The following is a 13,586-nucleotide window of genomic DNA, read 5'->3' as shown; positions in this document are numbered from 1 at the left end:
AACCAAATAACCATAAATTGGGATCCGGTGGGAGTTTCCGTCCCATAAAAAAAGAACACGCTTTACCCACCTGTTTCCAAAAACAGGAGATGTTCGGGCAGTCCCAAAAGCAGTGAAAAAAAATACTGTCGGGAGCTCCACATCTACCACACTGGGCAGAGGTTGCTATTCTCATTTGATAGGCCCTATTTGGGGTGATGTAACTAAGCCAGAGAAATCTGTACTGCAATTCTTGTACTTCGGAGCTAAGCGCATAGAAGGAAGCCGCACGTGAAGATGTTTGGTACTTAGCCATACCTTGTCCCTGGGGAAGAATGTGGGAGCCGGACGTCGCAGACAGTCCGCGTACTTCTTCGCAATAACAGCCGTGCGTTTAAGTTTTTCCCTGAGTAGAGCCCCAGAGATGGTGTAACTGTTGGGCTTTGAGTTGCACGGCTGGTGACGGTACTGCCAATGGCAAAGGCATCTGCCTTCTCCGTGCCCTGACCATTGCTATGGATGAGTACGTTATAGACTCCTTTGTGTCCAGAGTTCTGCGTTGCTTGCTACTCCCTCCAATTGCTGCCAGCTCTCCTTTCAGTTCGACAGTGAGCCTCTGGACGTGGACTCCTAAGGCTCCGGCCTTTCTTTGCTCAAGCACCTTCAGTCAGTCTGCTCACCAGATTCCCCGCTCCTCGGGGTTGCTCCCGGAACCACCTTCCTCGCGAAGACTATTGGTTTTTAAAATGCTAAAAACCTGGCTTTTCCACCAAGCCTTTCCGGATTAACCTTGCTCCAATCTTCCCTCACCCTGCGTCCCCTGTAATTAATTGCCCCCCCCCCTCTGTAAATAGTTTCCCTTCTACACCCCTCCACCCCACCCTATGTATATAGCTCCCTCAATACACCCCCCCTCCCCCCCCTCATTTTTTAACTATTACCTCGTGCTCCCAGTTAGAGCCCTCCTTTCTCTTGTTTTTGCTATTTATCCACGCCCACTTCCCCGTTCTATGTATTTTCTACCTGCTGTTATAATGTAAACCGATATGATGTGTATTTTAATGTCAGTATAGAAAATCTGTTAAATAAAATAAAATAAATATTGGGTGTACCCCGCTCTGCGGGCCATTACCGCTCTACTCTGCTTCGTGGAGACCAATGTAGGTGTACCCTGCTCCGCGGGCCATTGCCTTCGTTTGTGACTGTGTCGCATCCTCGCTTCTCAGAGCAGCGCGTTGTGTATCTTGTGTCTATGGCATGCTTCTCCACTCCTCAGGGTAACACCTTGTATATCCCAGTGACTACGCCCTGCTCCCTGCTCCTCGGGGTAGCGTCCTGCAGCACCTCAGAGACTGTACCGCACTCCCCTGATCCTCGGGGTAGTGTCCTCTCTCACTGCCAGAGATCCCTGGGCTTCCCCGCTCCTCGGGCTCTGCCCAGCTCCTCACCACTAGGGGGACCTATTCTGGCAATTGTATCCACATCCTTCTCTCCGTACTCTCTGGACTGTCATCCATTGCTGTTGACCTCGCCTCCTGACGGTGAGCCCAGTGGGGCTCCTCCCCATAGACGGTACCATCTCTCATCTCGGGCCAAGGGTCCACTAACTCACGAGCCTTAAAAGACTTCTTGATTTAATATCATCCGATTATCTGTTAAAAGATTTTGAACTTACTAATTTTGGGTAGTTAATTGGTAGTAGTGACTTTAGTAAAATAACAGAATGTTATTTTAGCAAATGTTTTAGGGAATTATTGTCCCTTTGTGATGTGGATTTTATATACATGAATGAGTATGAAGTCTGAATGAGTATGCACGGAATATAGTATGAATGGTGGGTAATGCATGTATGTTGCATTGTGTGGTGATATTTATGGGGTTGAAAATTTGACATTGTATGGGGTAAAGTAATGTCAATTTGATAAAAAAAAATGTTACATAAGAACATAAGAAATTGCCATGCTGGGTCAGACCAAGGGTCCATTAAGGCCAGTATCCTGTTTCCAACAGAGGCCAAACCAGGCCACAAGAACCTGGCAATTACCCAAAAACTAAGATGATCCCATGCTACTGATGCAATTAATATCAGTGGCTACTCCCTAAGTAAACTTGATTAATAGCCATTAATGGTCTTCTCTTCCAAGAACTTATCCAAACCTTTTTTGAACCCAGCTACACTAACTGAACTAACCACATCCTCTGACAACAAATTCCTGAGTTTTATTGTGCGTTGAGTGAAAAAGAATTGTCTTCGATTAGTCTTAAATGTGCTACTTGCTGGAGATCCAAGATGGTGTCGAGATAAGACGCATATGAGCGTCTGTCTCCAGCTTACCTCAAACTTTTTCCTGATGCCGCATATTGGCCGAAAAAAGAGAGTAAGGGAGCGGTCAGCTCCGATGCCCTCCTTGACTCCTACGGTCGTTGGGCCAATGGACGCTCATCTGCGCCGGGGAGCAGAGTGCCCGGCGTTAGGCTCGCTGAACGAACTTCAGAGGGAGGAAGAGTCTGAAGCCGTTCTTGAGCAATTAACTCTGTCATCCCTGGAAGATAGACACCCACCCGAGAATCCAGTGCAGAGACAAACCGCCGAAACTCAGGAGGAACCGGAGGCCCTGGAGATGAGTGCCTCCTGTGAGACTCCCTCGGAGCATGAGTTGTCGGGGGGAAGAGTTTCAGCGCAACACCAACTGGACCGGGAAGTGGAAGCTGTTCCACACGAAGCTGCACAGCAACTGCAAGCAGGAGACATGGTAGAACAAATTCCTGCAGACTCGGAAGGAACTGGGACAATCTGAGCTGGTAAGACCTGTTACCTTTACTCTTGAGTCAATATGGGAAGCAATAAGAGACAATAATAATATATCGCATCAAATAAAGTCAACAGATAATAAAGTGGGAAAATTGGAAGTAAGAATGATCACTGTTGAAAAGGAAACGGCAGAAAACTCTCAGAAGTTACATTCTTTGGAGGTAAAACTGGAAAGTTTTAAGGACATACAATGTAATATTATTAAAGAAAACCAAGTTATCCAACAAAAAATTGAAAATATGGAAAATCAGGCGAGGGCAAGAAATTTAAGATGCATAAATTTCCCTAAGGTTTCTTATTTGACTCCTAAAGAACTTTAGCGTAGATACATGATGGAAGTTTTGAAAGTAACAGAAGAAACTCTTCCTATAGTTTCAAAAGTATATTTTACCCAATAATTCAATCCTCCTGGCTAAACCCTCCCTGTCTTTAGATTAAATTTAAGAATTTTAAATTTTCCTAGAGTAGTTGGGGAGGAACCCCTAACTACTCTAAAAAAATTCTTGGTTGACATTCTTGGATTCTCTCATGATTATTTCCCCATTATCAATAATTATTTTCTTCCCAGATCAAAAAAAGAAAATGAGAGATCAGAAATGTTTCAGGGTAATTTAACAGAATTCTTAGAAGATTCCTCAGCCAATGTAATTGACTGGGGAACTTTATTGGTAAATTTTCAAAATATTTCAGATATAAACTCAACCATGAAAAAATACTTTAATAAATATCCTACAAATTATTTTGGAAAACAATTAAAAATTTTTCCAGATCTGGCAATTTCGACTCAACAACGCCGGAAAGCCTTTCTAGTCCACCGCCAGGAAGTTCTTTCCATGGGCTTTACATTTGTACTGCGTTTCCCGTGCAAATGCATAATAAAGAAACTGGAAAATATGTATATATTTTTCACTCCAGACCAGTTAAACAATTTCTTAGAACCCATGAGAATGTCTGTATCTACCCCAGTGTAATATAGAAAATAGGTATAAATGGTGTGCTAAGATTCTGCAATGTGAAACGTTTTTCTTTTGTTTTCTTCTTCTCCCAGTATCTATGAAACTATCTACTCCTCCAATTTGATTGATATATTAATAGTTGAAGATAAAATTATGGATATGAAAATGTAATGTTATGGTAATTGCTGATTATACTATTATATTGCATATGCAGTATTAGATTTATTGTATTGATTGAAAATTTAGAAATAAAGAATTTAAAAAAAAAAAAAAGTATATTTTACCCCGCCGATGAAAAAATCTGGTACTGACTGATAATTTCCAGATTTTGCAACCTAGAGAAATTCCTAATTTGGATATATCTGCAATCCTGGAACAGTCTGATGAGAACATCGCTGTACCATCCACTTTAATTGTGGTATTTTTGATGGAATCTGATAGGGAGTGGATTTTTAAAAAATACTTCTCCCACCGTACAGAATCTTTCCTGGGCTCCAAACTCCAGATTTTCCACGACCTGGCGAGAGCAACGCAGAGAAGATGACAACAATTTCTTCTTCTGAAATCCCAAATTTTGGAATTGGGAGGGTTATTCTTATTGAAATTTCCTTGTAAATGCCTGATCAAATTTCAGGGTAATTCCTATATTTTTTTTCAACCCTCTCAATTAATTTCCTTTATAACTAGTAAGAAGGGTAAAGGTTTGCCTCCTGCATGTGCAAATTGACTGTGAGCTTCCAATATGTGTAACGGGTCTATCAAAGTTTGTTACTGCTTCTCCACTATCTTAATTTCCTTAGGGGTAGATTTTCAAATAGCGGAGCCGCGCGTATCTGCTAAAACCTGGATCGGCGCACGCAAGGCTATTGATTTTGTATAGCCGGCGCGCGCCAAGCTGCGCAGCCTACCCCCGTTCCCTCCGAGGCCACTCCGAAATTGGAGTGGCCTCGGAGGGAACTTCCTTTTGCCCTCCCCTCCCCTCACCTTCCCCTCCCTTCCCCTACCTAACCCACCCACCCGGCCCTGTCTAAGCCCCCCCCTTACCTTTGTCGGGGGATTTACGCCTCCCGGAGGCGTAAATCCCCGCGCGCCAGCGGGCCTCCTGCGCGCCGGGACGCGACCTGGGGGCGGGTACGGAGGGCGCGGCCATGCCCCCGGGCCGTAGCCACGCCCCCGTACCAGCCCCCAAAACGCTGCCGACACGCCCCCTAAACGCCGCGTGGTTCGGGCCCGCCCCCGACACGCCCCCTCCGAAAACCCCGGGACTTACGCGAGTCCCGGGGCTCTGCGCGCGCCGGTAGGCCTATGTAAAATAGGCTCACCGGCGCGCAGGGCCCTGCAGGCCTAAATCCGCCTGGATTTGGGCGGATTTAGGCGAGCAGGGCTCTTAAAATCCGCCCCTTAATGTGCAATATTTCCTGAGATTGTGAACATCTTTGGATTTTGAATAAGGGCTTGACAAGATGCTCTGTAGCTGATCTTTTTCTTTTAGGGTGACTTTGACTTGCCCTTATTGTAATTTTCTTATTTTTTTGTTGTTTGATTGTTTAAGCTGCAAAGTGTGTATATTTCAATTCAAGAGGTTTCTTGAAATTATTGTAAAAATGAATAAATAGAAAATTAACAAAATTAACAAAAAAATAAAGTGCTACTTGCTAACTTCATAGAATGCCCCCTAATCCTTCTATTATTCGAAAGTATAAATAACCGATTCACATTTACTCATTCACGATCTCTCATGATCTTAAACACCTCTATCATTTCTCCCCTCAGCCATCTGTTCTCCAAGCTGAACAGCCCTAACCTCTTCAGCCTTTCCTCATAGGGGAGCTGTTCCATTCCCTTTATCATTTTGGTTGCCCTTCTCTGTACCTTCTCCATCGCAACTATATCTTTTTTGAGATGCGGCGACCAGAATTGTACACAGTATTCAAGGTGCTGTCTCACCATGGAGCGATAAAGAGGCATGATGACATTTTCCGTTTTATTAACCATTCCTTTCCTAATAATTCCTAACATTCTGTTTCCTTTTTTGACTGCTGCAGCACACTGAGCCAACGATTTTAAAGTATTATCCACTATAATGCCTAGATCTTTTTCCTGGGTGGTAGCTCCTAATATGGAACCTAACGTCATGTAACTACAGCAAGGGTTATTTTTCCCTATATGCAACACCTTGCACTTGTCCACATTAAATTTCATCTGCCATTTGAATGCCCAATCTTCCAGTCTTGCAAGGTCCTCCTGTAACGTATCACAATCCGCTTGTGATTTAACTACTCTGAATAATTTTGTATCATCCGCAAATTTCATAACCTCACTCATCATATTCCTTTCCAGATCATTTATATATATAAATATATATATATATATATATATATATTGAAAAGCACCGGTCCAAGTACAGATCCCTGAGGCACTCCACTGTTTACCCTTTTCCACTGAGAAAATTGACCATTTAATCCTACTCTCTGTTTCCTGTCTTTTAACCAGTTTGTAATCCACAAAAGGACATCACCTCCTATCCCATGACTTTTTAGTTTTCTTAGAGGCCTCTCATAAGGGACTTTGTCAAACGCCTTCTGAAAATCCAAATACACTACATTTACCGGTTCACCTGTATCCACATGTTTATTAACCCCTTCAAAAAAATGAAGCAGATTTGTTAGGCAAGACTTCCCTTGGGTAAATCCATGTTGACTGTGTTCCATTAAACCATGTCTTTCTATATAGTCTAAGATTTTGATCTTGAGAATTGTTTCCACTATTTTTCCCAGCACTGAAGTCAGGCTCACTGGTCTATAGTACCCAGATCGCCCCTGGAGCCTTTTTTAAATATTGGGGTTATATTGGCCACCCTCCAATCTTCAGGTACAATGAATGATATTAATGCTAGGTTGCAAATTTTAACTAATAGATCAGAAATTTCATTTTAGAGTTCCTTCAGTACCCTAGGATGCATACCATCCGGTCCAGGTAATTTGCTACTCTTTAGTTTGTCAATCTGGCCTACTACATCTGCCAGGTTCACAGTGATTTCGTTCTGTTCGTCTGACTCATCACCCCTGAAAATCATCTTCGGAACTGTTATCTCCCCATCATCCTCATTAGTAAACACGGAAGCAAAGAATTCATTTAGTTTTTTGCTGATAGTGTCTTTAGAATAGAATACAGATTTGTTAAATATGTATTGCTAATAAACAGATAGAAAGTGTTACATAACTTGCTTATTATTCCTCTGATAATTTTAATGTGTGATTGATATTTTCAGAGAGCCTGCACATATTTTGTTTGTTACCTTAATTGGTTACATGCTCAGTGAGGCACATAAAATTTCCATGCCAGGCTCTATCTTATGTGATTTGCTTACTAAATTCAGAAAAGACATTAAGACCCTTTCATTTAATTTAGCCTATGGTTAAGTTTACTTTTATCATCTAACTCTTGTGTTTATCAACTGTTTTAATTTAATATTTTTTATTTTATGCACCATTGTAACATTTTAATTTTTATTTTAATTGTACATTGTTTTATTTCTTGTTTGTTGATTTAACTCTTTGAATCCATTGTCCCTGAATTCAGGGATGGCCTAATATCAATATCACCCGTTATCCCGGTAAACCGGTACTGATTTACTCCATTCCCACGTAATACTGGTACAGGAGTCCTATGGGCAGCAAACAGTACTAATATTAAGAATAGTACATTGACAAAAATTATTGGGTTTCCTGAAGAGCTTAGGGTTGACGGGTTTATCGCCATAGGAACCTAGGGTTCAAAGGGTTAATTTGTGTATGTTATTTTGTTCACTACCTAGGCCTTTTTAAGTGTTAGGTGGTTTATAAATTTTAATAACTGTAAATGTAAATTATGATGGCCTCCCACTGCCACTTGTAGAGACTGACATCCTTTCCTCGGAAAAACTATAACAGGTTAGCAATTCTGCTTTATGCACTATGAAAAAAGGAGAAAGCAATTTTTTTTTTTTAATATTTTAAAATATATGGGCCTCTATTTGCAGTTTACTGGAATATTAATGTGGAAAATGCAATGTACATGAGCTTCATAAAAACAAACTCAAAATACAGATACCCTGAGGATGTAAAGATTTCCATGCTGTCATTTAAGTAACATAGAAACACAAAATATGGTAGCAGAAAAAAACCATAAGGCTCATTCAGTCTACCCAATTTACTTCCTGATGCCATGCCATGCAGTAAAACATGAGAGCACTGGAGATGTTGGTAGTGGAGGTATAAAGAAAAATACTAAAATATAGCTGATATGTTTCTGTAAAAAACTATTTATGCTACTAGGAAAGAACTCATAGTTTTTATGATAATTTGCATTTTGTTTTCATAGTTCTGTTTAATTACATTTTCCAAATGCTATAGTCACACATGTATTCATTTCTTTTTTAAGCACAAGAACTAACCGCTGGAAACCTGACAGAAAAGGAGGGAAAGTTCCAACAGGAGGAGAAAGAAAAATGTGTGCAAGAGGAAATAAACGAGCAGGAGATACGAGTAGAAGAGAATAAGATGAAGATAAAGGAAGAGGAAGATGCACAAGAGATCAAAAGTGAGGATGAGGGAGAACAGATGCAAGAGTTGAAGAGGACAAAAGCGGATGAAAAAGAGAATAAGAGGAAGAGGGTAGAAGAGGGTAAAAAAGTGAGAGAAAATAAGAGGAAGAGAGGAGAAGAAGAGGATAAAAAAGTGAAAGAGAATGAGAGTAAGGAAGAAAAATGGGCCCAAGAGATTAAAGGAAAGGAGAAAGAAGGTGTACAAGAGAATATACAGGAGAAATGGGTAGAAGAGAATAAGATGGAGAAGGAACAGATGCAAGATTTTAAGAGGGAGGAAGAGGAGGAGAAACATATGCAGAAGGAAGAAGAAGAAGAGGAACCAATACAAGAGAATATGGAGGAGGATGAGGAAGAGAAACAGGTAGAAGACTATAAAAGGGGGGAAGAGGAGAAACAGGTGCAAGAGAAGAAGAGGGAGGAAGCAAAACAGGTGCAAGAGAATATCAGGAAGGATGAGAAATGGATGAAAGACAAGATGGAGAAAGTGGAGGAAAAAAAGGTGCAAACGAAGAAGCAAGAGGAGGTGGAGGAACAATCCTCACACATACCAACTCATATGCAGTCAAGTACAGAAGGTAAATTATATGCAAAGTAAGTTATTAATTAATGCAGTTAGAATTCTAGAAAGATTTGACACCTTTGTTGTGTGAATGAGAGAGGAAACCTGCCTGTGCATGTGTTTGCACATATGAGAGAGAGAGAACCTGCCTGTGTGCATGAGAGAAAGTGAGAAAACCGTCATGTGTGTATGTGTATAAGAGAGGGATCCAGCCTTGTGTTTGTGTGTGTGCATATATGGGAGAGAGAGAAGGAGGCTGCCAGTGTGTGTATGTGAGTGAGAGAGAGCCTGCCTGTAAGTGTGTGTATGAGAGAGAGGGAGCTTGCCTGAGTGTGTGTATGTGAGAGAAGGAGCCTGCCTGTGTACTTTGTGAGAGAGAGAGAGAAGGAGCTTGCCTGTATGTGTGCATGAGAGGGAGATCGAGCCTACCTGTATGTGTGCATGAGAGAGAGCTCGAGCCTACCTGAGATTGTGTGTCTTTCAGAGACAGCATGCCTGTATGTGTGTATGAGAGAAACAGAGAGCTTGCCTGTGTATGAGAGAGAGGGAACATGCCTGTTAGTGTGAGTGTGTGAGTCAGAGAGCCTGCCATTGTGTGTTATGTGTGTGTGAGAGGAATGTGCCTGTGTGTGTATGAAGGAGAAGGAGCCAGCCTGTGTGTATATGTGAGAGAGAGCCTACCCATGTGTGTGTGTGAGAGAGAGACTGGGAGCATGCCTGTATGTGTGTATATGCATGAAAAAGAGAGGGAGCCTTTCTGTGTGTGTATGAGAATAAGAGGGAGCCTGCCTGTATATATGTGTATGAGAGAGAGAAGGAGCTTTCTTTTGTGTGTGTGTGTGTGAGAGAGAAAGAGAGTCTGCCTGTATGTGTGTATGAGAAAGATGGAGGGAGTTTGCCTGTGTATGAGAGAGAGCAGGAGCCTGCCTGTGTGTGAGAGAGAGAGAGACTGGGAGCCTGCCTTTATGTGTGTGTATATGTGAGAGAGGGAGAGGGATCCTGCCTATGTGTGTGTGTAAGAGAGAGAGGGAGCCTGCCTGTGTATGTTTTCCTAGCGTGTAGCAGATGGACTCAGGACCAATGGGTATAGTGTGCTCCTGATAGCAGTTGGAGGCAGAGTCAGATTTCAATCTGACGTCAGCCCTAGTACATATACTCCTGCAGGAAACTCAGCTCTTCAGTATTTCTCCGTCTCCATAGCAGTTCGGGACTCTATATACGTTTGCACAGCATAGAGTATTCTAACCAAAGAAATCCAAACAAAGAAGAAATCTTACCTCTAAGACGAGCCCTGCTCTCCTGCGGTGATACCTACGGGTCCCTCCCCCAGTTGAGAATTCCTGAGGTGATTTCCGTGATCCCTCAGAGGTAGGCCTCGGTCTGGTAGCTGGTTCCCAGCGTGGACTTAGCCCCCGGCAACGGGTGTGGCTGAGAGGCAGCGGGTCCAACTTCGAGCGCGGCGGTGAAGGTACCTTTCCCTCTCCCCCCGCAGCTGGAGACCACCCGGAACGAGACCAGGAAACGCCGAGACAAAGTAAGGTAGAAAACTTCCTAAAAGTCTCCGTTCTCTAAGGCTTGAATAGCTGCACAGATCGCCAGCCAGCGTCAGTGCTACCGGGTTGATCAGCCCGTTCCGGGCTAGATCCTGGTCCGATACGAGGGTCCTCCCATGTGGCGACGCTCCGAGGTGGTTGCCATATTGCTTGCGTGGTCACCGATGCCATTTTCCCTCGATCGCCGCCCTGTCCGCCTATCCGATCCGTGCGCATAGAAGCGAGCCAGACGTAAAAATCACTTGTGCGCACATCAGCGAGCACATAAGTGCCGTGCGTGCAGCGACACACACAAGGGTGCCAGGCTCACAGCCACACGCTCAACTGTGCCGGGCGCATAAGTTATCTCTGTGCGCATAGCGGCACGCACATCCTATTGCGTGCGCATCTGACTTACACGCACAACTTCGGCGCGCCCGGAACGCATATCTAAGCCTCCCAGCGTACACTTGAATGCACAAACCAGGGGATTTCTACAACCCTACGCGCACAAGCCATGGCACCACCAGATAAGAAGCTCAAGGCTCAGGTCCTCTACCCAACATGCCACATAAGAGCTGCGCAGCACGAAGAGGCCACAGCTATATGTCTACAGTGCGAGGAGGCTCTGGGTGAACCAGGTCAAGTGTCCTCCTCAGCCAGCACTGGGATCCGGATCCACCGACAGTACACTGGACCTTGCTAGCCCCCAGCGGGAGCCTCCTTCCAACGGGGCTACCCGGGAACGAAGCGCCTCTCAATTTAGACCCAGCATCTTTTTCCTGGGTAGAATTCTTCAAAGGCCTACATACCTTTGTCCATATGCAACCGGCGCCTCCAATGACACAGCCACAGCCTCTCCCAGAGGACCCTAACATCCCGGGACCCTCTAAACCCAGGGAAGTGCCTCTTCCGCACAAAAGCCCCAGCATTGGGGACACGGACACCTCAGACGAGGATCAAGACTCCCTGGAGGAAAGGGAAATCCCTCCAGGAATGGAACCTTACCGAACGATGAGGAGGTTCTTCGCCAAAGATGATCGATCAGACCTCGTGGCTCACAGCTTGAAAGAGCTCGCTATCCCAGGCACAAGTGCCACAGGGGAACCAAAGACGAACCCCCTCCTAGAGGGACTCCATCAGTCCTCCCGCCATTTCCCTTTGCTGCAAGCCGTGCAACAGCTGATTGACCTGGAATGGGAGGCTCCGGAGGCCACTTTCAAAGGGGGACGGACCCTGGCAGCTCTATATCCCCTGGACCCCGCCGCCAAAGATTCCTGGCATTCCCCAAAGTGGATGCCATGGTCTGCGCGGTCTCAAAGCGCACTACCATCCCAGTCGAGGGAGGAGCGGCACTAAAGGATGCCCAGGACAGACATCTGGAATCCATCCTTAAACAGTCATTCAATGTATCAGATATGTCACAGCAGATCGTGGCCTGCTGTGCCGTGGTGACACGCGCCTGCTTATCAAAGACCAGGAACGCCACCACACCCGTCGAAGCATTAGAACCAGCAGTATCATTCCTCACAGATGCGACCTCCGACCTGGTGCGCACCTCAGGCAGAGGCGTTTCATCTGTTGTGGCAGACAGAAGGCAACTCTGGCTCCGAAGCTGGTCAGCTGACGCGACGTCCAAGATGAGGCTCACGAGAATGTCTTTTAAGGGAACCCTTCTGTTCAGAAGCGAACTGGAGAAGTTAGCCGATAAATGGGGCAAATCCCCAGTACTGCGGCTACTGGAGGACAAGAACAAGAGAAGCCAGCGCCCCTCCCCCCGAATATCTAAGGGCAGGGGATCAAACCGTACAAAAGTGCATATCAAGCATATCGCCCTGCAGGCAGGGGCCAGTTCTTTCGGAACAAGCACAACAAAAGGGGAGCCGGCTCTGGTCCAGGTCCCAGCCGCACCCCACAATGAAAATCAGCCGACCCATCCATAGGAAGAAGCCACAGGGGGCAGGCTTGCCCTATTCTACCAAAGATGGGTCAAGATAACTTCGGACAAATGGATCCTAACCGTCATTCGAGAGGGATATTATCTGGACTTCCACAACATCCCTCCGGACAAATTTGTGAAATCTCCCTGCCACGACCCTTCCAAGAGGACGGCAGTGGAAACCACACTGGCCAAATTGCTCACCTTAAAGGCCATAACGCCAGTGCCCACGCAAATAAATACTGGGCACTATTCCATCTATTTTATCGTTCCCAAGAAAGAGGGTACGTTCCGGCCCATGCTGGACCTCAAGTCCGTCAACCGCCACCTGAGGATACCCCACTTCCGCATGGAAACCCTACGCTCGGTCATAAGGGCGATACAGCCGGGAGAATTTCTGACATCCCTGGATCTGTCAGAAGCCTACCTGCACATCCCGGTCCATCACGAGCATCAGCGATTTCTATGCTTCGCGATCCTGGACCACCACTACCAGTTCCGGGCACTAGCCTTCGGGTTAGCCACAGCACCTCGAACGTTCACCAAAATCATGGTTGTAGTGGTGGTGACACTGAGGAAAGAAGGAATTCTCGTACACCCATATCGGGATGATTGGCTGATCAGGGCAAAATCCCCAGAGGAAAGTCATCTGGCGACCACCAAAGTCAAAACTCTACTGGAGAACCTCGGGTGGGTGGTCAACACAAACAAGAGCTGTCTGCAGCCCTCCCAATCTCTGGAATACCTGGGAGTCCGGTTCGACACCAGACAAGACAAGGTCATTCTGACTCCTACAAGGAGAACAAAACTGATGAACCAATTGGAAACCTGTTAAGCAGTCTTCGCCCCAAAGTATGGGACTACCACCAAGTCCTCAGTATCATGGCATCCACACTGGAAGTGGTTCCATGGGCAAGAGCTCACATGCGACCCTTACAGCGTTCCCTACGGTCATGATGGAACCCAATTTCCCAGAACTACTCCATTTGCCTCCAACTCCCGGAGGAAGTTCGGACCTAGCTACAATGGTGGCTATAAGAAGACCACCTGAGCAAGGGAGTAAGGCTATCCCCATTAACCTGGATCCTGCTCACCACGGATGTGAGCCTTCGAGGGTGGGGAACCCACTGCCAGGAACTGACTGCCCAGGGGCAATGGGACAAGGAAGAGTCGGGATGGAACATCAACCAACTGGAAGCACGGGCAGTCAGGCTAGCCTGC

At 45.3% G+C, this 13,586-nt stretch overlaps 1 protein-coding gene across 1 annotated transcript in view; it reads left to right on the top strand.

Annotated features, from left to right (window-relative positions):
- LOC115094692 (interferon-induced very large GTPase 1-like) overlaps positions 1 to 13,586 on the top strand; it is a 57,301-nt gene that overhangs the window by 35,661 nt on the left and 8,054 nt on the right. Inside the window, exon 4 of the mRNA XM_029607943.1 lies at positions 8,170 to 8,910. Coding sequence (XP_029463803.1) covers positions 8,170 to 8,910 — 741 coding nt within the window. The remainder of the gene's footprint in view (positions 1 to 8,169; positions 8,911 to 13,586) is intronic.

The sequence above is a fragment of the Rhinatrema bivittatum genome, chromosome 6 (assembly GCF_901001135.1).
Source record: "Rhinatrema bivittatum chromosome 6, aRhiBiv1.1, whole genome shotgun sequence".
Lineage (NCBI taxonomy): Eukaryota > Metazoa > Chordata > Amphibia > Gymnophiona > Rhinatrematidae > Rhinatrema > Rhinatrema bivittatum.
Note: the sequence above shows the minus strand (reverse complement) of the source record. Positions and strands in the feature narration are given on the sequence as shown.